Consider the following 27,105-nt stretch of genomic DNA (forward strand, 5'->3'; position numbering starts at 1 on the left):
TAATCCTACCCATCAAATATTTCTCCCATAATTTCTGATACCATTTTTTTAGCAATGGGCCTACAAGGGATTTCCAATTCCCAGCAATGACCAGAGGCAACTAATGTCGAAACAAGAGATCTGGTATTCCTAACTAGCACAGAGTTGGGCCAAAAATCCAATAGGAAAAATTCTGGGGAGTATGGCAACGAAAGACCCACCATGTTGGATATCTCTTTGTGAACCACTCTCCAAAATTCCTGAATGAAATGGCATTCCCACCACATATGTAGGGTTGTTTCTTCCTGCTTGCAATATCTCCAGCCTAAAGGGCTCAACGACCTAATCATCTGATTCAATTTATGTGGCATTAAATACCAATTCGACAACAGCTTGTAAAATTGGAGTTTAATATTCCAACAACTAGATTTGTTGGAAGGAGAGTTCCATATCTGTTTCCAATCAGATTCCGAGAAAACCCTTTTTTTTTTTGGTATGGCAGAAGATCTTTATCTTTCACCCTTAATAATAATTTGTAAAGGGTTGAAATCCTACCGTTTACCATCTTTCCCACTCCAAATAATTTCCTCAAAAGGAGTTATGGGCCAAAGCAAATCCTTGTACCTGATCAGCTTAGTGAACAGATGTTTCAGCTGAAGAGATCTAAACTAAGATATCCTAATATACCTTTCTTCCACTATAGATTTATCCAGAATTGTCCCATTTTTAATCCAATTAATAATCAACAATATCCCAGAGTCTTTTCATTCCATAAACTCACTTAAATCCTTTCCTGGGGGAAACCAATCTTGGTTAATGAAAGCTGTTAGGGGAGAGATACCCGGAGCTAAGATTTTCCTATATTTATCCCAGGTTTTCAGCCTGTTGTCCAGTAGGGAATTCGAGGAAATCATAACTGGCCTGTTTTTAGCTGAGGCCCAGATGGTTACTGGTAAGGAAAGTGGTGAAGAAAATAAACTTTCTACAGAGATCCAGGCTTCTGTTGGGTTCAATCTTAAAGCCTGAATCAATGGAGCCAAAGAAGAGACAGTATGATATAAAGACAGGTCTGGGACATTCAGACCACCTAAACCTGAGGGCTGACGTAACATCCGGAACTCAACTCTTGGTTTGCGACCAGACCAAATAAACTCATTGAGAGCCCTTTGCCAAAGCTGTATTTTTCTTGGATGTATTTTAACTGGGAGGGATCAGAACAGAAACAGAAACTTAGGGAGAATAAGAGATTTAACTAGTGAGATCCTATCAAACCATGAGTAACTTTGTTTTTTCCATTTAGAAAAAACGATCAGCACAGATTTAAAAAGTTCATTGAAATTTACCCGAACAACATCATTCAAGCATAGGGGGATATAAACTCCTAGACATCTCATCTTCTTAGTAACCCATTTGAATGTAAATCGTGTTCATAACCTAGCTACTGAACTAGGGGTTAGATTAATGGGAAACAACTCTGATTTCAATTGATTAACTGTTAAACCTGAGATCGAACTAAACAAGTGTAGGGTCCCTTTTCTTCTCCTAACCATTCTCAGCCCTCAAGTTTTCCTTTTTAAAAAATGTTCACATTGTATGTTATGTGTTGTGTGTGCAGGGCATTTTGACATTTGTGCAGGAGTCTGTATTTTATGTATTTTAGTCCAATTTCCCCCGATTTTTTGTTTTAACAGCAACATTACGGGAAAAAGAGAGATTAGAATAAACTGGTTTTAAAACAATGGGGGAGCGTGTGATTAGAATTAACTGAATCAAGTATATCACCATCACTTTCGAAACCCTCGTCGCTCACTGTGTACTCAAAGCAGAATCTCTGACCACCAAAAAGCATAACACTGCAATGATTACCAGAAAAACTGGGCAGAGAGTCCTGAATCCCGCTTAATATTTCAAAGCTTCCCTCCAGAACACCTCAGTCAATTAACACACAGCAATTTTGGGAGGTGAAATAACACCATCCGATCACTGATGGATGGACAAGTAAAGGAGGTTAACCACAACCTCCAATATCCAAACTTTACAACATCTTAATGCATGCACAAAAAAAAGTCATGCTGATGAAACCCCTAACATAATCTTCATCCCCTAGAAATCCCACAACAAAAACAGGGTACAGAAGCAAAGACCAGACACCTCTTCAGTTTGACTCTCTCAAGGGCGGAATTATAGAAGTCCAAAGTGGAACCGATTCTTGAAACTGATCCTTGCAGGTCAAATACCCAGGAAAATTCTGCTGTAAGTTGAGCATGCGGAAAAGCCCCATCTCTCTTCTCAGGAACCTGAAAAGTCTTAGAAATTGCAAGGTGGCTTGTTGTTTTTCAAACACCTCTTAAGCCTGTAAAAAGTCAGGGAAGCACCCATGATCTTTCTGTAGTGCCAGAGAAAGGTAAGGAATTCCCCCAACATCATCCTGGATTAAGACAAAGGAGGGCTAAGAAAACAGCAAAATACCATACTGCTCCCCAAGCATCTCTGTGCAACAGAGATGAACTCCTCCCTTCCTCAGAATAAGAAGCGATGACAGAAGCTTGGCCCTGCAGTTTCACTGGACACTGGAGTACTTTGAAGCTCAGCAAACCATCTCAGATAAGACTACATCCTAACTCCTCATCAAGATCATAATGCCACTTCTCTACAAAAGAAAAAAAACTAGGCACTTGGAGCTTTTTAGTTTAGGAAATGCAACAACTAAGGAAGGAAACACATGAGGACTTAGACTGAAATGAGAATATTAATTGTGGCTCCAAATATATCAACTCCAGGAGGGAGTGCTTTGGTCGGATACAAATCAGTACCTGCCAGATGAAGCTGAACTGCTGTGGTCACTACAGCCAACTCCAGTGGGAAGCCCAAAATGCCTTGCAGAAGAAGTCTTAAGACTGCACTACAGCTGGCCAAGATGCTATGGCTGATTTAGCAATAGAAAGAGATTACTCCTTAGAATCACTGCACCTTAAACTCAAGCAAGGAAGAAGGGGCAGATTATGGCTGAGTTAAGGCTGGGGACAGCCAAGGCAACTTAAACTAGAAATACAGAGTGCAGGCATTTTGACCACATGGTGACGACTGTCTGTTGCCAAGATTGCAGACCTCACACATTGTCTAGATAGGCTGACACTAGGGATGGGCACAAACTGAAATATGAACCAAAGTTCGTCATGAACCGGGCCAGTTCATGGTTTGCAAACCAGCAGTTCGTCAGCGAGTTTTTCTGACGATCCGCAACAAACCATTATGATTTTTAGGGCGGTTCGTTTAGTTCATATTTTGGTTCATCACTGCTCCTGGGGATGGACGGGCAACGGGGGGATGGACTTCTGCAGACCTTCTGCAGTACTGGGAACACCAATGTCAGCCCTCCAAAGCTTGATAGGCAGCTCTGGCGGCCAACCAGAGAGCTCTCATTCTGTTCAAAGAGAGCAGAAGGAGTATATAACCCCCAGCTCTCAGGTGAGTGGTTTCAGTTTCCAGCAGGCAGTTAGACTGGGAGGAATTGCTGTTGGATTTTCAGTCACAGAGGGAGGTATTTAAAAACTTGTGCTTGAGATTCTGGTGCTTCAGGGCTCTGAAGCACCTGCTTCTGTTCCAGAGCCAGGCTCAGGAGCTAAACCTAGTGGGTTCCTGTGAGGACTCTTATTTAGAGCACCTGTCCTGGCTGGAAAGGTGCCTGGGTGGTGGGTCAGGGCTCTGGCTCCACCCTAGTCTCTGTGCCACTGCCAAGCTCAGGGGCTAAGCCTAGTAGGTTACTCACCTGAACACCAACACACAATGCCCATTAGGACTATGAAGTTTAGAGTGGGGGACAAGGGTAGGGGAAGAAGTCCCAAGCCCATCCTGCTGATGCCCAGCCCTAGTGCAGAGGTCTCAGAGACAGAGCCTCTTTTCCCAGATCCGCTTGTGGGGATTGAGGAGGCGGCAGAAGTTGTTAGCATTGCCAGAGGAAGAGCAGCGGCTAAAACTTTTTAAGGAGGAGGGATCTCAGGGTACTGATAAATGAGGGGGTTGTGGAGAAAAATCCCGCTCCTTCACATCCCAACCACTTGGGGCTGCCCCTGCCTGCAGTCCACCCCTCAGTCAGTCCTCCTGGCCCAGCCACACACAATGGCAGTTAAGCCTCCGTCCTGACCCACCAACTCTCGGTCTCCTTTTCAAGCCCACACTTTGGCAGCACTTCCAACCCTCCCCAACGAACCCTGTGTGGTGCACTGCTGTGTCTGCAATAACCTGGTGCATATGGGTTCAGACCCCGAGCACCTGTTGTCCACCACCCTTCCCAGGCATCTGCAGAGGCACAATCCGAGTATGTTGCCTCCAGAGCAACGAGAACCATCCAGCAGGGGGGCAAAGAGGACTTCTGAGCAGGGAGAAGGGGGAGGGGAATGGGAGTCCACCACAAGGAAGAAGACTCATACCGAGGGTGCTGTGGGTGGGAGTGGAATTTCCAGGCAGGTTACCCTTCAGGGGATTGTTCCCTTGGGGTCAGTGGCACTGCCAAACAAAAGGAATAGGGGAAGGGCTGAGGAGGCAGGCACATGTGTGCTGGCTGAGATGACTGGCCTAGACAGACTACCTTTGTCCATCGTGGAGGGTGTGGGCTTTTGCCGGCTGCTGCACCATTTCACCCCCTAGCATACCATTCCCTCGCAGAGGGCTGTTGGCCGGTGAGTATTGCCCTCCATCTACCACTCTGTGGCAGAGCTGGTCAGGAACCAGTTGTCCAGAGCACAAGGGCGGACCATGCACTTCACAGTGGACATGTGGAGCAGCCATCAGCATGGATACCTTGCCCTCACTGCCCACTGGTGGCAACCGGAGGACCTCTGGACCACCAGGGAAAAATCAGCACCCCGGGATGAGGGGACAGCCCTGCCGCCGGGCTACAGAGTGGTTCTGCTACAGGTGCGGGTGATGGATACAGACCAGATGGGGAGGAACACTGCCACTGCGATCAAGACTGGACTGAGAGAGGGGGCAACCGTGGGTGATACTGTCCGTGACTACATGGTCACGGATGCTCGTAGAAACATGGTGGCAGCCCTTAATTCTGCATCTCTTGAGGGCATTGTCTGCCTGGTGCACAAGATGCACCTGGTCATGAGGGATGCTCTTGGGCTGCGTAGCACCATCAAGCCCACCTGGACATGCGTGCCTTGTTGGACAGCTGCCGGCATCTGGCTGCTCACTTTTCCTGCAACATTTAGCCTGCCCACCAGCTGTACAAGAGGCAGGAGGGGAAAGCCCGAGCACCAGCTCCTCCAGGACACGTCCACTCGTTGGAACTTCACCTATCTGATGATACTTTGTCTGCTGGAACAAGAAAAGCGGTGCAGGATATCATGTCCTCTGTGCCCATTTTGCAAGAGGGAAAGGAGCTCAGCTTTAGCACTATGGACTGGGTAGCCTTCTCCCAAATGGTCCATGCCCTGAAGCCGTTTCAGGACACCACCGACCTCCCCTGCTCCTACACAGCCAGCCTGGGGCAAGCTATCCCCCTGATCTGCTGGCTGGACCGGGCGCTGGCCAAAAAACTGGAGCAGGAGGAAGCTCTTCTACCCAGGGTCAGGGATCTGGTGAGGAGGTTTCAGGCAGGCGTGGCCGCCTGTTTGCATCCTCTCTGCCCAGAGGGGGTGTACAGACTGGCCTGCATTTGTGACCCCTGTATAAAGGGCAGCATTGTGATGCTCAATGCTGAGCTCCAGCAATGGAAGCAGGATCTCCGTAGAGAGGTTGAGGTTGCAGGCAAAACAATGTAGCTGGAGAGAAGACACCATGGAAGAGGGCTTGTTGGCAGAGGAGGAGGAGGAAGTGGATGAGCCCAGTGCCCTAGGCCATGAGAGCCCACCCAACAAGGACAAACCCCACTACTGGTCCTCGGTGGTGAGCTGGGAAGTTGGTGATATCAGGGAGGCCAGATGTGCCCTTGCAAAGGACTCAGCAGAGGTGATGACGTGAGAGTACCTTACTGAGCCCCCAAAGTCCCCTGACTCCAATTCCCTGGAATACTGGACACGCAAAGCTGCCATCAGGTCGGACCTTTCGTCTGTGGCAGTGAACCTCCTCTCCGCCCCCCCAGTGTCCAGACTAAACGGGTATTCTCCCACCTGGTAGACCTCCTGCATGCCTGCCACTCATGCCTGGACCCGTTCCTGGTGGATTAATTGGACTTCATCAAGGTCAACCACCCCCTACTGGGCTACCCCTCCCTGGACCTGGGGGGTTGAAGATCCAGTATCCCCCCACCGGAAATTAACCTTGGCCCCCCAGCCAACAGCTGTCTGGGTGGGTCAGGGCTCTGGACCACCCCCTGTCCTTGCCAGGTGTGAATGCACCCCCTCCCCAGCAAGAAGAATTTTAACTTCCTGCCAAAGGGTCCACCCATCCCCTAGTCCACCAGTCTACGGAAAACTTATTGTCAGTATCATTATTTAGAGCACCTGTCCTGGATGGGAAGGTATCTGGGTGGGTCAGGGCTCTGGACCAGGTGTGAATGCATCCCCCCGCCCGCAAGGGGAATTTTAACCTCCTTCCCCATAGGTCCTCCAATCTCCTCGTACAGCAGTGCCTGCCACCCCCTGGTTGCATCCCAGCAGAGGGACTTGGTTTTTCATAGCTGGGTTCATTCCAGGAGGATCTGACCACCACCACCCCTTTGCAAATTTCTTGCCACTAGACTATCCAGGGTCTTGACATCCCAACCACTTGCCCACATTACCCCACCACACCCCGTCCCGTTTAATCCTCTCCACATGAGTCCCCTCAAGAATCACCCATCCTGTTGCGCAGACGGATTCGGCTAGTGGAAGGCTTCCCTCTCGGCCACCTCATTGGGGAGATGGACTTTGGTTGCCGCAACTCTCACCCAGGACTCTCTTTCCATCTGCCCCAAGAACCTTCTTGCCTCTCAAAGAAGATTTTTGTCTTTTCTTTCTGTCCTTTCAAAGAACGTTTCTCCTCAAAGACTATGTCTTTTCCCCCAATAAGATTTCTCAAGGTCTCTTTCCCCCCACGATTGACCTTCTCTCATGGATCGCCTCTATCCTTTCCTGTACAATACTCCTGTCTCCCCAAAGAACATCTACTCCTTCCCCCCAAGATTAATCTCCTCTCATAGAATGTCACTGTCCTTTCCTTTAAAAGAACGTCCCTGTCTCCCCAAGAACATCTCCTTAACTGCCCCCTCAAAGAGTACTTCTGTCCCCCCAAGACTACCTTTGTCTTCCCAAGAAGACCCCGCCTCCTCCCAGGAACACTCCCCAAGAAAATTTCTGTTCCCCCTGGCATCGGCGCTTTCAGCCTCCCACCCACATACACTCCCTCACCATAGCCATTCCCCCAAGACTCACCCACCTGAAGGGGAGATGGATTCTGGGTGCTGACACCCAGAAATCCGCTCTCTCCCAGGGATAGTGGGATTTTGGCTGTGGCTGCTTCTTTCCCATATACGCATACCTCCTACCCATGCCTCTGCGTCCCTCCAGGAATCTTCACTTTCACCCTTCCTTGTCCACGTCTGCCTCCTCATGAGTTGTGTCCCTGCACGACCCAAGATCCACCTCATAGCACAAAATAGACCTCATAGTGCAACAGCAACACCCACCATGAAATAACATTTACCTCATGGCACAACACATCTACCTCATCATCTACCTCACAGCCAAAGATCTACCTCTTAACACAACACCTACCTCGTGGACAGGCATCCACCTATGCAACCTCCACCTCATCAAAAATCCATCTGTACAAGCAAGCTCATTTGACTGCTGCACCCATGGTTTCCCCAACTACAGCAACAATGTCCTGACTGAGGCGGCGTGCAGGTGACCGCCTCCCCGGCCCATGAGAAATAGACAGCCACCCCCAGAATCCATGTCCAGTACATGGAGGCATGCAGGTGACCACCTCCCAGGCACCACGGGGAGTGTTGCGCCCCCCCCAGGAGCCTGTCGCCAGGGGAAAGGAGGCAGGCGACCACATCCTGGGCCCACAAAGGATGGCCACCCCTAGAATCAATGTCCCCAACGTGGAGGTGTGCAGGTGACTGCCTCCCAGGCACCAGGGGGAGTGTGGCGGGCTGTCCCCCACCCCAGGAGCCCATCGCCCCCGCACAGCCAACCTCCCAGTTCACGACCAAGGACCAGTAGGCGTCCTGCAAGGTTGGGCCCTTGGGGGCTGAGGTGCTGGGAGCTACTGCTCCCCATCCCCTCCCTCCTCTTCCACCCTGTCCCCTCCTCCCCACTATGCTCAGCCTGCAGCCTCCAAACCAACTCACAGAAGTCCTGCCTCTATTGGTGGAGCTCCTCATTATGGAATGTAATGCTGATGCGCACTGGGAATCTGCCAATTGCTGGCTGTCCACATCTGCCTCCTCCAAATTTTTGTCCCCCACAAAATCCTTACTTTCAGCCTCCTTTCCACATCTATTCCCCTCAAAATGTCTGTCCCCTCAAGAATCCTGTCTTTTAGTCTCCCCATGCCCATGTCTGCATCCTCATAATGATTTCCCTCCCACCAAGAATCGGTGTTTCCAGCCTCCCCTCGCCCATCCCATTGGGGAGACAGAATCCAGAAACAGGGTCTGTTTCCACATTAAAAGGCTTTTCCTTTCTGGTTTCCTGGCTACCCATCCCTTGACTGCCCCGCTGGGAAGATTTCTGTTCCTCCAAGGTCTCCTTCCCTCCAGGATTAACTTTCCCTCATGGATTGCCTCTGTCCTTTCCTGTAGAAGAATATTCCTGTCTCCCCAAAGAACATCCACTCCTTCCCCCCAAGATTAACCTCCTCTCGTAGACTGACTCTGTCCTCCTGTCCCTGGGGATGGGCGGTATATAAATTGAATAAATAAATAAATAAATTTCCCTAAAATAAGTTTCCTACCCTACTCGGACCCCAAAATCCTAACTAATAGCCCAAAATAAAAAGCCTGACTACAGCTTACACTCTTATCCAGAGCTGCATTCTCCCTATCTGAGAAAAAATATATCAACAGTCCCTTTTTAAGCTGAGGTGGTTAACTCTTCCAATCCAATGGAGTTCCAGGAGGTCTGACTGGCTGGCAGTCTCTGGGGTTTGCCCTCAGGATTGGTTCAGAGCCATGAAGAGGGATAGGTGAATCTTTGGGGTTCACTGTCACACTGACCTTGGGCCAGTCACACACTTACAGCCTTAACCTACCTTACTGGACTATTGTAAGCCATTTTGGCTCCCCACTGGGAAGAAAGGGAGTATATAAATGAAGTATATAAATAAGATAAACAGGCAAGAGAAGTACTTCTGCACTCAAAAAGTAATAAATATGAGGAAATTGTTGCCATACAATGTAGAGGTGGCCACAAGTCTAAGTTGTTTTAAAAGAGGATTAGACAAATTCATGGAGGATAAGTCCATTAACAGCTATTAGCCACAATGCCTGAATGGAATCTCTGTGTTAGAGCAGCAGTACCAGAGTTAAGAACCAACTGTGAGTACCAGAGCTGAGAACCAACAACAGAGGGAGGCTTTGGCCTTGGCTCCACTTGCAGGCCTTCCAGAGAAATCTGGTTGGCCACTGTGGGACACAGGATATTGGAGTATATGGACCACTAGTCAGATACGGACAGGTTGTTCTTATGATTCTACTAGACAACTTGGAATTTCTGCATTCAGATGTCAGGAAACCCAGTAAGTACAAAACAATTAACTGAGGTGCAAAAGGTGGGATTTAGAAACCAAGTTCAGGACCTGCCAACACAATTTGTTCAACAGACTGCACTCAGACTTGCAAAACTGGATTGAATCAAATGGTATTTTAATGGTAATTAATCAACTGGTATTTTATCAACAACATGTGAATGCCATTGTAACTGGCCCAAGATTACACTTCTTTCTTCCTTCCATCTCAATAATGGGAATGTTCAATGTATACTCACACACTGAAGTGCCTGAAGCACTTTGTTTGGCTCTCTTGGCCACCAGGAAGATTATGGTTCTCATTTTCTGTCTCCTTCATATTTGACAGCCCTGCTCACCAGTTTACATGGGGTACAGAGATACTAACCTCTACTGTCCACCCACCCCACTAGTCTAAGATATTCTAAATTTAAGGCGCTACGCATTTAAGTTAAAAGAAGGATTTGTTAGGACTAGAGGAACAGCACTTCTACTAATTCTACTTATCTACATACCCTTAAAATACATTTTATTCTTCAAAAGGGGCTAGAAACTTTGACAACATACAATATCCTGAGAGAGGGATTGGGGCAGTAATGCTCACTCATAGAATCATAGAATCATACAGTTGGAAGGGGCCATACAGACCAACTAGTCCAACCCCCTGCCCAGTGCAGGATCAGCCTAAAGCATCTCTGACAAGTATTCATCCAGCCTCTTCTTGAAAACTGCCAGTGAGGGGGAGCTCACCACCTCCCTAGGCAGCTGATTCCACTTTTGAACTACTCTGACCGTGAAAAAGTTTTTCCTAATATCCAGTCGGTACCTTTGTGCATGTAATTTAAGCCCATCGCTTCGGGTCCTACCCTCTGCTGCCAATTGGAACAACTCCTTACCCTCCTCCAAACAACAGCCTTTCAAATATTTAAAGAGAGCAATCATGTCCCCCCTCAATCTCCTCTTCTCCAAACTAAACATTCCCAAGGCCCTCAGCCTTTCCTCGTAGGGCTCAGTCTCCAGACCCCTGACAATCCTCATCGCTCTCCTCTGCACCCTCTCGATTTTGTCCATATCCTTTTTGAAGTGAGGCCTCCAGAACTGCACACAATACTCCAGGTGTGGCCTGACCAAGGCAGTACAGAGAGGGGCTATGACCTCCTGCGATTTCAACGCTATGGCCCCTTTGATACAACCCAAGATTGAATTAGCCTTTTTTGCCACCGCATCACACTAACTGCTCATATTTAGTTTACAGTCCACTCTTACCCCAAGATCCCTTTCACATATACTACTTCCCAGAAGTATATCCCCCATCCAGTACTTGTGCTTCCCATTTTTGTGGCCCAGATGTAATACTGTGCACTTGTCTTTGTTGAATTGCATCCTATTCACAGCTGCCCACTTCTCCAGAGTATTCAGGTCTTGTTGAATTTTAATTCTATCTTCTTGGGTGTTTGCTACTCCTCCCAATTTGGTATCATCAGCAAATTTAATGAGCAGCCCTTCCACTCCTTCATCCAGATCATTGATAAAAGTATTGAAAAGTACCGGGCCCAAAACCGAGCCCTGTGGCACCCCACTGGTCACTTCCCTCCAATCTGATGAAACGCCATTGACCACCACTCTTTGGGTGCGGTCCTCTAACCAGTTCCCTATCCACCGAACTGTCCTATAGTCCAGTCCACAGTCTTCCAGTTTGCCCATCAGAATGTCATAGGGGACCTTATCAAAAGCTTTACTGAAATCCAGATAAAACACTTCAACAGAGTTCCCCTGATCCAGTAAGCTGGTCACTCGATCAAAGAAGGAAACCAGGTTGGTCTGGCAAGATCTGTTAGGTACAAAACCATGCTGACTTCCCCGGATCACTGAGCGGTCCTTCAGATGCTTACAGATTGATCCCTTTAAAATCTGTTCTAATATCTTCCCAGCAACAGAAGTCAGACTGACCGGCCACATGTGGCTCAGGAGCCACAGGTGGCTTTTCTGAGCACCATTCCCAAAATAGTACACATCCCAGGGAAGTGGACAAGGTCAGTCCTCAGTAGAACCTGTGGTTGGCAGGTGTTTTGCGTCTTGAAATAACTACCATCAGAGTTATTGGAGAGTAAGGTGTGAGCTTCTCGGAGTGGCAGACTAGGGACTGATGTAAACAAACCATCTTCTCCAACCCCCTACCCTTCTTCACAGCCTCTACACTCTCATCCCAACACCCAGGAGACTGTCATGAGAAGGGTAACATAGTCACAGAAAAGAGTGAGTAAAACCACCATTACCATGGCAGATATCCAGGCAAATAGCAAGCAGCCCATAACGGGGTGGTTATGATTTTCTGCCCTTTCTCCACAGCCAGCTTGCTCACACTCTCTTGCCTCAACTGCTGTGAATCATGCTATAAGAGAAAGAAAGCACACAGGCAGAGAAGAAAGCCCTTCCATTCTCTCCAGATACACAAGAGCTGCCTAAGTTTCAATGCCAGTGGGAAGAGACAATCCTACATGCTCAGATACCTTGGTAATTTAAGGATTTATGTATTTACTATTAGTAATATTGCAAACAAGTGGGTGCCCCTGTGAAAATCTTAAGGAGGAGATTCCGGGGAGAAACACCTTTCCTGTTTCTCCATACCAACTGTTCCTTACCTTTTCTTGGGAGTAGTCTTGACTAGACATGGGCACGAACCAAAAAAAAATAACGAACCTGTGGTTCATGGTTTGGTGCCACTGCCGAACCCGAACAAACGAACCGTAACGAACATTTCCCGTTACCAAACCGGTTCGCAGTTCGTGGGCATTGGAACGGCCCTTGTTGCACTTAGAGCCCATATTCACAGGAAGTGTTTAGCAGGCTCTCCACCAGCCAGCACCCAAGTTTGGTCAAGATTGCAATAGGGATCTTGGAGTTATACCCTCTCCAATCCAAGGCCCCCAGGAAACTCCCACTCAATACAATTAGAGCCACCAGTTGACGTTGGCCCAGTGTACAAAGGATTGGCTGTCAGAACTGCCTATCAGGGTTTGCAGCGATGAGAGTGCCCATGGCTACAGAACACCCCCCCTTCCCCCTCCCTCCCCCCGGGTGTCTTCTCCCATGTAACCAATTGTCAATTAATGTAATCAATTACTTTTTATAGGTAACAGTTTTATGTGAATAGGTAAAAAAGGTGCAGGCACCGAGTCATTACTGACCCATGGGGGGATGTCACATCGCAACGTTTTCTGACAGACTTTTTATGGGGTGATTTGCCATTACCTTCCCCAGTCATCTACACTTTACCCCCAGGAAACTGGGTACTCATTTTACTGACCTCAGAAGGATGGAAGGCTGAGTCAACCTTGAGCCGGCTACTTGAGCCTGGCTTCCACCAGGATTCAACTCAGGTTGTGAGCAGAGCTTGAGCTGCAAATAGTTTCTCTCAGGTGTTATCTTAGATATTAAAGGATAGCACCAATCCTTAGCAGGCTCTCCAGAGCCTGCTAACAAACAAAACACAGTGTGCAATTACTAGATTTAAAATACAATTTAAAAGCATGAACAAATATCAGTTATAAAATGTAAAATTCAACTTTAATTATGGTTGGGCAGAGCAACCAGTGTGTATACCTAAAGGAAGGCTGTTCACACATGTCCAAACTCCTGCAGGGCTGGAAAACCATAAACACCAAGTCCTGAGTTTTGCTTTCAGATGGGAATGCTAATGCATTAAAAGGGAGAGGCCATCCCCATCAAGTAGTAAATAGTCAACTAATAATATTTGACTAGCACACCAAAAGCTTTAAAGCCAATATAGCATAAGACACTGCTTGCAAGGTATCACTCTAGCCCATAGTATGTTACTATTTTCTAGTCAAGAGTCCATACATCCAGTAAGACAATTCAGATTGTTTTGTAGAAAATGTTTGATAGCCAAGCTTTTTAGACCATAATCATTTGTAGGAAATCATGCAGCCACAAGAAAGAAGCATAAGTGTACACTACCAAACAATACACAAACTTTTACCTGGCACTATGAACATCAAAAAGAGTATATTTTCTTAAGTGCAAAGCACAGGCAGCACAAACATATTCCTGACTACTAACTTGTTACTTTGAACATCAGTTTACTGAAAGTTTTCAGTAAACTATTTGGGAACTATCAAAACCTTGCTTCTAGTTCTTGTGTATACAGGTTGGGTAAGAGCAACCCAACTTATTTTTAAAAAAACAAACACAAAATCTCAAAGCTTCAATTGTTAGAGCTATGTTAAGAATTAAAACCCCAAACACATGCTTAAAGTACTTTTCTTATTCATGCTCAGGTTAAGTATTACAGCCTCATGCTGTTACCGAAGTTGGGCTACAATTTTTAAGTACTTGCTTCAGCTATCTACCTGTGAAAATTTCTTCTTCATTTCATCAAAGATGCTTTGTCTGCACCTCCAAAGCATATCCTAAGATATATAAAAACAAAACAGGAAAAATTGTATACTCTTAAAGTACAGAATGATTCCATTTCATCATATGGAGCCAGGACCTGATAAACTTCCCTTTAAAATGCTGAGTGTATACTTATAACATATATTTGAAGGAATATAAAATCCTAGTTTCCATACTGGTTGGCTGAGATTCTTGAATGACCATAATATAGAACATTACTGAACTCATAGAGATGTATGCAATAGAATGGAATTCTTCCTTCTTTCTACAGATACAGAAAAAGAAGAGATATTTTCTAAAAGTGTTGTAACATGTAGAATCCTCAGAAGCTAAGTTTTGAGATTTCTCAAAGCAATCTTTAGGTTCTCTGTTTCAATTTCTTTAAATTTAGTCAATGAGTATATTCACTGTTATTTCAAGCATTAGACTCCACTACTTAAACCAAGGCCTTTTCCACATGGGACTTTTACATCAGTTCTGGCACCATACTGCTTCAATACCTCCGCTGAGTTTGGCATGCACAGTCAAAATACTCTGATTCAGTCTCCAAACTGCTTCTCAAACTTTTTTGCATTCTGTACAGTGAAAAGCTGATGCAGAAATGGTCTTTTCCTGGTTTTCTGAGGCTTTTCTCCCTGCACACATACCCCAATGGTTCTTTTTTAAAAAATCGAAGTGAAGATGGCTTTTTTGCAGTACAGAATGTTTTCTTCAGTGTAAGATCTCACCCTGCCCTTTATCCCTCACCCTTTATCTCAAGTCCTAACTGGCTGTACAGCACAAAATCAGGTATTATTACTTTCCTTTTCATCTCCAGCCCAGCAGAATGGCTGAGGATTGCACATGACATAATACGCTGAGATGGAGATTTCAAAACTACAGCTCTGCATGGAAAATACTTCAATCTTGCTGTCCTCCAGAACTTAAAGCTTAGTGCAGAGGAACAGGCGCTGCTGCTGCTGTTTCTTCCTCTGCCTTCAGCCTTAGCTCCCACTACCAGACAGTGTGATCTACCTTCACCTCCTTACCCTATTAAGTTAGCCTACAAAATATTTTACAATCCTGACTACCGAGATACCTCTTTAAAAAGCTTTATAAATCTCTCCTACCTAATTACCTGTCAAACCAGGAAGCCACCTTGATATACGAAAGTTCAGCATTGTCTTCTCTGACTGGTAGCAATTCTACAGGGTCTTGGTTAGCGTCTCCCATGTCACCCAATACCTGATCCTGTTATAATGCAGTGTATTGAACCTTGACCTTCTGTACACAAACAGATGTTCTACAATTAAATTACAACCCTCTCTTCAATCAACTCTAGGAATGTGGGTCTTCTGAGAAAATCTGAATTAGGACATTTTCCCGAAAACCTTACAATGCTCTAAATACTATGATCTGATTTACCAATTTGTCTGACTCAGTTTAACACCCCAACACACATTCTCCCTCATACATACAAAAGATGTCAGATTTGGTAAACAGAACAAAAATATAATCTGGCAATTTCATGTGCAGTATAAATGTATCAAGTTTTCCCCAATATCACATTTGAACTAAAATACTTCATTGGGGGAAATTAAATTAAGCACATGGTATAGTTTGAAATGTTATATTCAAACACATTCAAAACTTTGTGGAAATTATTTTACTGGAACAGCTGTAAAATGTATTTTAATATAGCATATACTTCCCTCATTTACATTTAAGGGGGGAAATGAAAACTACAACTGATCATATTATTTTTAGAATATACACAGAGCTGTGCCTCTATCAATCTTATATTGACAAGAGTTCAACTTTTTTTTGCTGAGGTAATCGTGTCACCTTCAGCTTCACTGTTGCTCTCTATCTGCTAATGAGTTCTGTTTCAGGTTGAGCAAAATCTGACTCAGGACTACTTCAAAGGCATCTAACAAATCTTATGCAAATGCTTCTACCACCACCACTACCTTCACCTGATGATAAAAAATGAGGCACTTCTCCTCTGTATGCTTGAGGAAATTGAAACAAAAAGTATTCACAGCTGTAGTCTCAGCTTCGGTTTAGCTTGATTAAGAACAACCCTGGACAAGTCTGGCCCAGATCTAGGAGCCAACTGCATTGTATACTGGCTGGGTTGTCATTTTTCAGTTCTTTCATGGGTTGCTGAATTGAGAACGGACCTTTGGACACTTACCGTGAAGGGTCCTTCTCCTCTGAGGAAAGGAGGACATCTTGGGTGATTCCCACCATCCAATCAGGGAGGCAGGAACTAACTTTCTTCCTCTTCCTGTCTAGCCTGTGGGACCACCCTCTCTTCAGTTCAGGTGACTCCACAAAGCAGTAACATTGAATTTATCATTCAGCAACTGTTAATACTGAGAGAAAAAACACCTGTTGCATTAACATGTACTGTAAATAAAGCATAACCCGGAGGAGGTATAAGAATGAGGCAGCAGGGTAGAGGAGGACGGAGACCCGGGGAGGGCAAGATGTCCTCCTTTCCTCAGAGGAGAAGGACCCTTCACGGTAAGTGTCCAAAGGTCCGTTCTCCCTCTGAGGCGGAGGACATCTTGGGTGCTCCCAAAGCAGTTTCCAGTTTCTGGGTGGGATGTGGTCTTCGTCCATGATCACGCACTGCAGTACTTTTCCACTACAGTCGCTGTCCGCTGAATCATATAGATTCGATTTGTAGCATCTTAATAAGGTCAAGACTGACAAACTTGCAGCCTTCTACAAAAGTGTTCCCGTGTAACGCTGCACTGGTAGTAGCATCCCTCAAAGAGTGAGCTGGTATCCCACAAGGAACCTCTGCAAAAAGAGTTTTTAGGAGTTTCGATAGTGTATGTTTTGCTATTGGCACCTGCTGCTGCTGAAGACATTTTCTTCCCTAAACTGAGATGAGATATATTTAAGAACAGTAAGACTGACTTTCTAAATTGCAATATTCGGAGCAGAGGCCTTAATCCTCCTTCTGACATCTAGGTTGTGTCAGAGCCCCTCCCTAGTCTATTTAGGGTACAGGTATAAATATGGTAGCCTTATCTCTTGCAAACTATGCAGTTTGGAATACGGTTTTGGAAGACAGTACGAGGCATCACCTTACTATTGGGAAAGATACAGAGTTCAGGTCTGACTAAATCTTCTGGCAGACGCGAACATAATAAGGAAGATAGTCTTCATTCTCAGCCTTCTTAGGGGAACATCCTTGACTGGTTCAAATGGATGCTTGGTCAGGGCTGTGTAAAATGTCTACTGAGTGAGGGCTTCCCAATAAGAGTTGTAAATTCTGAGCATAAACTGTTTTCTGAATGCTAGGAGAATGTCGGCCACCTCTCAGAAATATTCCCATCTTAGAAAGGTGTTCCTTTCTATTTCCACACGGTTAAGCAGAATAAGTCTAAATGAGAGAGCCAATTCGGCCCCTGCTGTAACTTGACCGGATAGGTCAGTAGGATGAGAGGTGGAAATATCACCATCTGTTGGAGGGTGGAAAGGCATGGTCTGTTACTGGTAAGGGTAGTAATACATAGAGGAGGCCTAATGGCCACTGCAATGTCAGGGCATCTGCTTGTGAGTAGAACAAATCTTGTCATGTACCCCAGTAGTTGATGGCTGTGTTGGGGCGCACACAGGTTCATTAGGTGTTGTGAAGTGCAATGTTATGAGATGTTTCTTAAGGGACTATACCCGTTGTCCCCTCAGCCAGTCTGCCTGGGCATTGGATATGCCTTTGATGTGTACAGTTCTGATTGAAGCTAGGTGACCATCCTCCCAGGTAAGTATCCTTGCTGCCACCTGTGTCACTTCAAGGTCTTGAATCCCCCCTGCTTGTTTATATGTTTTGTCTGCAACCTTGTCCATACAGAGCTCTGAACTGGAAAAGGGCCAGACAAATTGCTCCCCTTTCTACGTCATTGATAGGAAGACATGCCTAACCTGATTCTTACACCTGTAAATATTTGTTGTTCTTGAAGGATCATGAATCTTTTGCTTTGTATTGGGTTGGTGACCTTAGCTCAGATGGGTTTTGATCTGAAGTGGTATCTGAATGGGAAGATCTGTCTTCTCCATGATCTGTTGTTAATCAGATCTAAGTAAGGTCTGAAGTGGTCTTGCCTATAGACCCCAAAGGTATTGCATTGTAGGTAGCAACTAGCAAACCCATCAGTTTCAGTAGTGTTGTGAGAAGTGATTTTGCACTCTGATGACAGTCTCAGTCAGCAGTTTGGTCTTCCTGACCTTTTCTTTGGAGAGGGATAGAAAAAACCATTTTGGTGACTGTGATCTAACCCAGGTGTTCAAGCTTGTAGGAACTGAATGGTGAATTGAGTGTTGTTAATTTATTTATTTATTTATTTATTTATTTATTTATTTTAAAAACATAAAATCTTAGATAATTTTGATGGGCTGTCAGAATTGGTACATGGAGGTATGTCTCTGTGAGATCTGTAGATGTCATGTGTTCTTCTGATTGATTTAGTCACTGCGACTGAGCACAGAGTCTCCATTCAGAAGTGATATAATTTGATAAACTTGTTCAAAAAACTTGAGGTCTAATAACACCCTCCAGTCCCTATTCTTTTTAGGGACTGAGAAGAAGATTGAGTAGACCCCTTTCTGGAGGGCAGCTTTCAAATTGTATGGAATAGCCTTGTGAGACTATGTGTAAGGCCTGCCTGCTTGTCAACCTAAGCTTGATGGTAAAGAGTAGTTGGCCTCTCATGGGACAGCTAGCAAGTTCTGTCTTAGAGATCTGGGTATTAAGGTTGATCTCTTTCCCCGTGTAGAGAACTGGCTGTTTGATCTTGGGAAAAGGTAAGCATTATCCCCACAATACAGCTGGAGAGCTGGGACTGAGAGGACTGGTTTATCCAAGACCATGTGGCAAGTTCATGGCAGCAGTGAGAAGTAAACCTGCAGAGTACTGCATCACTGTTCAGGTATTTAACCGTTATACTACAAGTGTGGTCTTAAAAAGACACACACACCCTTATTAAAGGGTTGCCTAGATTAACCTCAGGATGGCCATTTGGAATCTTGTCTGGACCTTAGTAGTGTGTGTTATGAATAAAAGGCTGAGGTCCGATGGATCTCCTCTCAGACTGTTTGAGTGTTTTTGGCAACACATTCTTCTGTCCTAGGTCTCAATCTAGATCTTTCCCATGGCACCCCCAAATAGCTTGTCTCTCTGAAAGAGGTAAGCCAGGATGATAATTTTAGAGTGTGAATCTGCTGGCCATGCTCTTACTCAAGCGTGCCAGCTTGTCACTGCTGTCAAGACCATAATCCTAGAAGAAAAAGGTAAATGTATCCAGGATGATGTCTGTCTTGAAGGTATTGGCCCTTACATTTCTGTTTGCCCCTTCAATGGGGGCAGCTATTGTTGTACAGGAGGAGTTGGATCAGTTTCCAGATCCATACTCCTGACACTCTTGAGGCAATAGAGACAATAGCTGTAGCCTTAATAGCCATGGTCACGGACTCGTGAGCTCTTGTTAGCATGGCCTCTCTCTTCTTGTCTAAGTGGTCTCTGACTGATCCTTACCCATCTTCTGACCAGAGCCCAGATGACTGAAGAGTAGCCACTGGAGGTTTCATCGCAGGTACCTGCAACAACTCATAGCAAAAAAGGTAGTAAGTACAGGGGTTTTTTTTGGGGGGGGGGGAGACCAAGTTTGGGGATTATTAATTGGCTTATGGTGTAGAACACTCAGCCTTGAACCTTCTCCACAAATATTATGGAAATGGGAGGACCTTTCCTGAGGAACCTTCACGAGGAAGTGACTCGTTTCCCTGGGCTGGATTTAGTATTCCCAGTCTAAGGGTCCTACTCCCCCAAGGCTAATTTTTACAGCTCTAAGGCTGAGAATGTCTTAGGTGTAAATACTGGTAGACCTCAGATTCTGACAGCTGGACTGACTGTTCTGGTAGGGATATTTCTTCCTTTTCCACATCTGAAGGAATTCATCCTTCTCCCTGTCATTACAAACTCCATCTGAGGGTGATTCCCCTGCTCCGTGGGGATCCCTGAATTATAAACGTTACAAACTGCCTTATTCTGACTCAGACCATCGGTCAGTGTTCTCTCCTCAGACTGGCAGCAGGTCACCAGGGTCTCAGAAAGAGGTTTTTTTTTTTTTTTCCCCTCCTCATCTACCTAATCTTTTAAACTGGAGTTAAGGGGAACAAACCTGGATCTTTTGCATACAAAGCAGAAGCTCTTCCACAGAGCTACAGCCTTACTCATGGAGGGAGGAGGAGGTAGACACCACACCACTATTTCCTCTCTCCTGGTTAGTCTTAAGAGTTAAAAGGTTCAAAGACACCGGCAAAATTGCGCCCTTTATACATTACCCATCTGACAGGGAAAGGCAGGGCTAGATCCTGTTGTAAAAGCAGGGCTAAATCCAAAGGGGAAAGGCCTGCTGTAAAATCTCCAGGCAGGAGATTGGCATGGGCACATTCACATGGAGCCAGGGCTGAGGAGATTCCTGGAATCTTTATAGGGCCAGGGTGCTTCTGACTGGTAAAGTAACAGGATTTCCTCCCTCACAGTCAGTCTAATTGCTGACAGGAATTCTGGAGGTATAACATGCTCGGGGGAACACTTACGTGGCCCTCCTGGGCTTGTCGGCTGGAGCTTTGGGTGTCTGAATTATGTTTCAGCCATGTTTCTCCTGCCAGGAGATTGGCAAGTGCGTTGTGTTGTTTCCCGCCAAAATTGAGCTCCGCCAGGTGGCGCTGTTCTCAGCTGGCTGGCTGAGGCACGCTGTTTTAACAAGCTCCCTCTGTGGAAGATGGGGCTGTTGAGAGGCCTGCATCTCTTCCAAGGCCATTTCCTTGCCGGGGAACACATACAGCCTCAGAGGCATGTTGGTGCCGGCTGGGCCTGTTCCCGCCATCGGTAGGACGGCACTCCATGGGAACAGCCCATATTCTCCTTGCCAGGGAACCCATACAGCCTCAGAGGCATGCTGGTGCTGGCTGGGCCTGTTCCCGCCACCGGAAGGATGGCTCTCCGTGGGAACAGCCCAAATTCTTCTCCATGAAGCTTTCCTCAGAGTCCGATGACTCTCTAGAGACCATCTCTTCCTCTTCTTTTCTTTCTTTGGCAAGAGGAGCAAAAGAAGAGGAAATGGGAGTAGAGTAAGGTAATGAAGTAAGTAAGGAGTAAGGTAAAGAATGATTTGAGGAAGAAGAAAGATAAACAAGAGATAGAGAGAAAAAAGGCAGCAGAACTAGTCTGCTGCAGAACTGCTCTCCCTGGAGGCAGGAACAGAACTGAAGAGAGGGTGGTCCCACAGGCTAGACAGGAAGAGGAAGAAAGTTAGTTCCTGCCTCCCTGATTGGATGGTGGGAATCACCCAAGATGTCCTCCGCCTCAGAGGGAGAACTGGGCCAATGCCTCATATCCTACATTTGGCCCAAGGTTCCCCAACTTGGAGCCCATGGACACCATAGTAACCACCAGTACTTCCCTGGCAACTGCGCTTTTCAAAAAGTGGGTGGAGTCTTTATATATCAGGGATTGGCTGATCCATAACAAATGCAGTACTTTCCAGTATCATGGAAACTTTCCAGTATCTCCACTACTCCACACTGACTTGTTTTGTTATAAACAAGCTCTATGTTTTGTTATAAACAAAACAAAAAGTCTTCCATTCTTTGATGGGGGAAAGTGCCATTTAAAAAAACTTGTAAAATTGGTTTGTTTACATATTTATTTATGGTATGATGTCATCTTTCTAAGTGAACGTCAAGCCTGGCTCATTCTTTTATGCTCCTATGGAGAGAAGCTTACACACTGCCACCCACCATAAACCTCCCTTCACAGGTCTGGGGGCCTCCCAAGTAGTAAGGAGCAATCACCACACACCAGCTGTCTAACCTCTATTATCAGGCAGAGAGCCCTAACTCAAATATACAAAGGGTCCCCTCTCTCTCCGAGACTCCACCAGAAAGGCAGCCTGCTGTGCTGACAGACAGCCATTGCACTCTCTGCTCCGTTTCATCAGCCCATGTTCCCTACCTGGGACACTGAGGGGCTCTCTCTCCTGCTCTATGCTCCATTTCCCCAGCCTTTGTTTCCTACCCGGGCCTGTCTGTTCCATTTTGGGGTTGCCTTGGATCTCATTTTTCAGCAGAGGAGAGTCATCTGAGGCGTCTTACTTTCTGGCTATTTCCTCAGCCAGAGCAGGAAGCAACGGGAAGATTCTTCTTAACAGCTCGAGAGGAGAGTGGAAGGATTAGCAGAGCAAAAGGCAGAGGGAAAAGAAGGTGGTACAGGAAGCAAAAACGCTGAAAGGGAGTTTTGGTGGAGAGAGGTTCTGAACAAGCCTGTACGCCAATTCTACACAGGAAATGAACTGAAGAGCGGGCGATGACCACCATCAGAAAGAGGAAATTAACAAGACTTGTGGGAGGCATCTCATGTTCCCCTTCCGCACAATGTCCTCTTTCTCTTCCCTGCCCTCCAGAGCCTCTCCCCTTTCCTGCTTCCTTTTCTCCTTCCCACCTGCCTTTGTCCCTATTTTCACCTTTTTCTCCTTCCATCCCAGACAGTGTCTCCCCTATGGCCTAGCTGCATGGTACCGGCTGAGCCAGACCTAGCTGCATGGCAGGGAATCTGAAAGGACTTGTGGGGGGTACTTCACTTTTCCCTGTATCCCCTTCTCCACTCTATTTCTCTTTCCCTCCTCCTGGCAGCCCTCATATGCTCATCTTCCGCAAAGCCCTTCTCTCTTTCAAAACCATTAGAAAAACTTACCTTTTATCTGTCCCCCATCATCTAATTTACTTAATTTAAATACTGCGTTTCTGCACAGTGGGGATCCAGAGTAGCTTACATCATGCTTCTTGCATCCATATTATTCTTTTAACGACCCTGAGAGGTAGGTTAGTCTCAGAGTATGTGACTGGATCAAAGTCACCCAGTGAGCTTCCTCAGCAGAGTGATGATTCAAACCTGGGAATCCCATATCCTACTCTGAAACTCTAACCATTACACTGAACTGGCTTTAAGGGGGGGCTGTTGTTGAGGAGGAACAAGCAGTCAGGCCTGGAAGAGTCATGCAAGTTGCATGATAGCAAGTTACCCGATTGTTGTTTCTGAGCCTTGTCTCAATGAGTCCTCCCTCAAAGACCAAAACAGCCCTGGAAAGGGCTCTGCCCCTCCACCGCGGACAGAAACGAAGTCTGGAATACTGTTATGGTTGCCTAGTAACAGTCACTGAGGGCATCTGGTTAAAGCCACAGAAGCTCCTATAATCATTTTCAGGTTTTTTAAACCCCCAGTGTTTTGGGGGGCTTTTTAGATTTCAGATTTTTCTGCAAACCTGAGGCATTTTTCAAGTGTGTAGGAAGATCTGTCTTGTCTGTTCATGGCTCCAGTCTCTGGATTTAAGTATCCTCGGATAAGGGTCACTATTAGTATATAAGATACCTAAGTCCTGCCTCCTTGACTACCTGATCGGAATCACCTATATTAAGATGTCCTTTCTCTTGAAGTGAGAAAGAGCGGGAGGCAAACCAGGTGGAAGTTCAGCTGCAATGTTAGATACTAACTCGGCGTCAAATCCATGCCTAGTGACACTCGTGTCTCCCACTGTCGTTGGGCAACAGACAGAAATATTTATGCATACATCTCAGTGGGCTCCTGTAAATTGCCCAGTCCTGCATGTGGTGCCTTTTAGCATAACATTACATGACTGATAGATATCAACAGTGTTACTATGGGCTCCACTGCTGTTTCTATGCTCTCAGTTCTTCATTTCTTCTATAGGCTCTCCACTGAGAGAGCACAGTTGTAATCCTAAGGTAATGCCATTATAAAGACAGCACTGTAACAGCACCTTAGAATTCAGCTTTTAAAAAAAAATAGCATATTAACATGCACAATTATTTAGACAGATCTAAGCAAATGAATTTTTATTTAAATCGATGACCAAGGAAAGAGGCTAATTTAAATGAAGTTTTATTTCAACTCTTTTTTTAGAGTTCAGTCAACATGAATTTAAAGACTGTCTATTCATCAGTATATATTTTATGAATAAACACTGTCAATGCAAACGAGGTGCAGTTCAGCATGACTTACTTTAATATTAAAAAATACAAACCTTCCTTTTAAAACCTGATCTATAAACAAAATGATTTCCTGACAAGCAATAGAGAGCAATACACAAAAGCAGAACATTATCAATGTTACAGTAAAAAAAAGATGGGTTAAAGAATCCTACTGAAAGATTTCAGTAATTTAAACCATCTTGAAGGTCTAGAATTACCTACGTGCAAGAAGTTACCCCAACTGAATCATGTACAGAATGCTTCTATATTCAATTCAGCTTTTGTTGGCATGGTTCACATATTCACTAGTAGGTGCCAATACATCACCTCTATTTTTCTGCATTGGACTTAATAGTATTTGTCCTGATAAACCTTACACTTTACACAATTTAATCTACTGGAGCAGAATATTCACAGCAGCTGACATAATAGTAATAATAGTAGAATCTTGCAATGAGAATCAAGATGTGTTACAAAATTTCAGAGACTATTATTGAGGATTTTCAACATCTGTGTCTATATTTAAACACCAACACAGAACTGAGGTTTTAAACTCTGAAAGATACTAAAAAACACTGCACAAAAGAGAATCACAAGAATTGAATCACAACCTTAGATGTATTGCTCCAAAGTGTGTTTGAGGCATTTTGAGAAGCATAAACAGAAGCAATAGACTCTTGGTTTGATGTAGTTATTTCCAAACTGACTTTTGCTTCTCTTTCTGCAGTTTAATTCTAAGTGGAGTTACAGCCTTCAAAGTCCATTGAAGTAGCTCCACTTTGGAGCCAGTTTTGTGTAGTGATTAAGAACGTGGAACTCTAATCTGGAGAACCGGGTTTGATTCCCCACTCCTCCACTTGAAGCCAGCAGGGTTACCTTGGGTGAGTCACAGCTTCTAGGAGCTCTCTCAGCCCCACTCACCTCACAGGGTGTGTTTGTTGGGATAATGATGACATACTTTGTAAACTTCTCTGAGCGAGTATTAAATTGTCCTGAAAGGCAGTATATAAATAAAATATTATTAATGTTATTAGGATGGCACTGTAAGTGTAGTAGTTTGAGGCAGGCTTTTTTGGTTGTTTGTATTATTGAGAAGTCCCAAAACAGGAATATGATTTTCTATAAGTCAAGGGTCCCCAACTTGTCTGAGCCAGAGGGTACGTTTAGAATTCTTACATGGTGTGGTGGCGCAACCATAAAATGGCTGCCACAGGAGATGGAGGCAACCACAAAATGACAGAAAGTGAAGTTATATATAACTCTAATAGTAGCACTTCAACATTTCAGGCAGAAGCTTTGTTTTACAGGATACCTTTTAAAAAGACCATATTGTTTCAAAATGTTTTCTTACATACACTCAGTGTCCCTTCAGTCACACATTGAAGATCCTTGTGCTGTGGTGACAGCTGTCAAAAACTGTTTTTCTTAATCTGTTCAGCCAATCAGATCTCCAATGGCCAGTAAAAAATCCTGCTGTAAAAAAGCCCCACCTGACCTCAACTACTTTCTAAAAATACTTAACAGGCACCAGGAAAGGTGCCACAATTCCCATGGGTATCATGTTGGGTACCCCTGATATCACCAATCCAGTAATAAGGACTACCTAAGAAGCAGATCTAGGCCACTCCAAATTTGTGCTCTGCACTTTTAGGAAATAACAGACTCAAGGGCAGCATGTACTTGGTCTTTATGCAAATTCCCAAGACACAGACAAAAACTTCATATAAAAGTCCAAAATATACAGGACAGTAGCACATCAATGTCCTCAAAAACAGATCTGTTCCAACCACATATCAAGTCAGGAAGGGCAATACAGAGTTCCAAAATGGCACAATGGAGGAATAGGATCTTTTTTCTACATGCTATGATCCGTCAGCCTCTTACCATATTTCACTGGAAAGGAGGACAAAATGTTGCATCTTGTTTGGCTTTCTAAAAAAGAGGAGGGATCATCTTCCACTCAGGTATACAAGATCCATTGTGAGAAAAAAAATCTGCTGCACATGCAGGGAGAGCTGTGGAGAAAGTGCACCAACTCATTCACTAGCAAAGAGTAGTGGCAGTGAAAAACAATACTGCATCTGCAAATACTGCTTTTCAAGTCTGAAGGAGAGGGAAAGGAGTCCCGTGGACTTGCTGGCTAGCTTTAGAAACTGCAGGTTCTTGCCTGAGCAAATAGTAAGAAGCAGTACAAACTGTGGGGGTGCATTTGCTCCTCTATTGGCTCAGAATAGTATTGCATATCAGCTATATACTTTCTTCTTTTTTTTTACCAGGAGAGGGAAACGCAAAAAGACAGTGAGCTTACAGCAGGTTAGTTACAAGATTAGCTACTGCTGTTATGAATTTATGGACATTTTAGATAGGGAAGTATTTAATTTTAAACATCCTGCTGAACTGGACCTTCTATTGGAAAAGTGTGACTTCCTAACGTACAGAAAGCACTGTGAATGGGGAAGGCAGTGCATTCCTAAAGATAGTTATGCCCTTCTAAGCACATTGAGTTGAGTGTAATTCTATTTAGGATTCCACTGTCAGCTGGTCAACTTATCCAAGCCTTGCTTGGTAGTTTGACTCTTGGAGTAGGGAATAAAAAGCCAGACACTTGTGCTCATAAATCTGAAACAGCATGATCCAATACTACTTGTGAACAGTTACAATGAAAAGAGGTGCTAAAAGTGAAAGTAACAATTTTCTCCTGTGTGTGTTATGGACCATCAAGTCACTTCCAACTCATGGTGACCCTACCAATTAAGGAACTCCAAAGCATCCTATCATTAAGATTCTGAAGGTACTCATGTCCTTTCATTAACAGCCTTGCCCAAACTGAAGGCTACAGCTTCTTTTCTTGAGTCACTCCATCGCATTTTGGGTCTTCCTCTTTTCCTATTGCCCTACACTTTCCTAATATTACTGTCTTTTCCAGCGAGTCTTTTTTTCTCATGATGTAACCAAAGTACAATAGCCTTAGTTTTGTCATTTTAGCTTCTAGGGAGAATTCAG

The 27,105-nt window shown here is 45.0% G+C and overlaps 1 protein-coding gene across 3 annotated transcripts in view; it reads right to left on the bottom strand.

Annotated features, from left to right (window-relative positions):
• The window catches only part of USP47 (ubiquitin specific peptidase 47), a 102,464-nt gene that overhangs the window by 63,123 nt on the left and 12,236 nt on the right, over nt 1–27,105 (bottom strand). The window contains exon 1 of one of the 3 annotated variants that reach the window (XM_054971153.1): nt 14,013–14,068. The exons of the other annotated variants lie outside the window; for them this stretch is intronic. Within the exon in view, the coding sequence (XP_054827128.1) occupies nt 14,013–14,033 (21 nt within the window). The 5' untranslated portion in view covers nt 14,034–14,068. Of the gene's footprint in view, nt 1–14,012; nt 14,069–27,105 lie in introns of those variants that run through there. 3 annotated transcript variants of the gene reach the window in all.

Source organism: Eublepharis macularius, chromosome 2 (assembly GCF_028583425.1).
Source record: "Eublepharis macularius isolate TG4126 chromosome 2, MPM_Emac_v1.0, whole genome shotgun sequence".
NCBI lineage: Eukaryota > Metazoa > Chordata > Lepidosauria > Squamata > Eublepharidae > Eublepharis > Eublepharis macularius.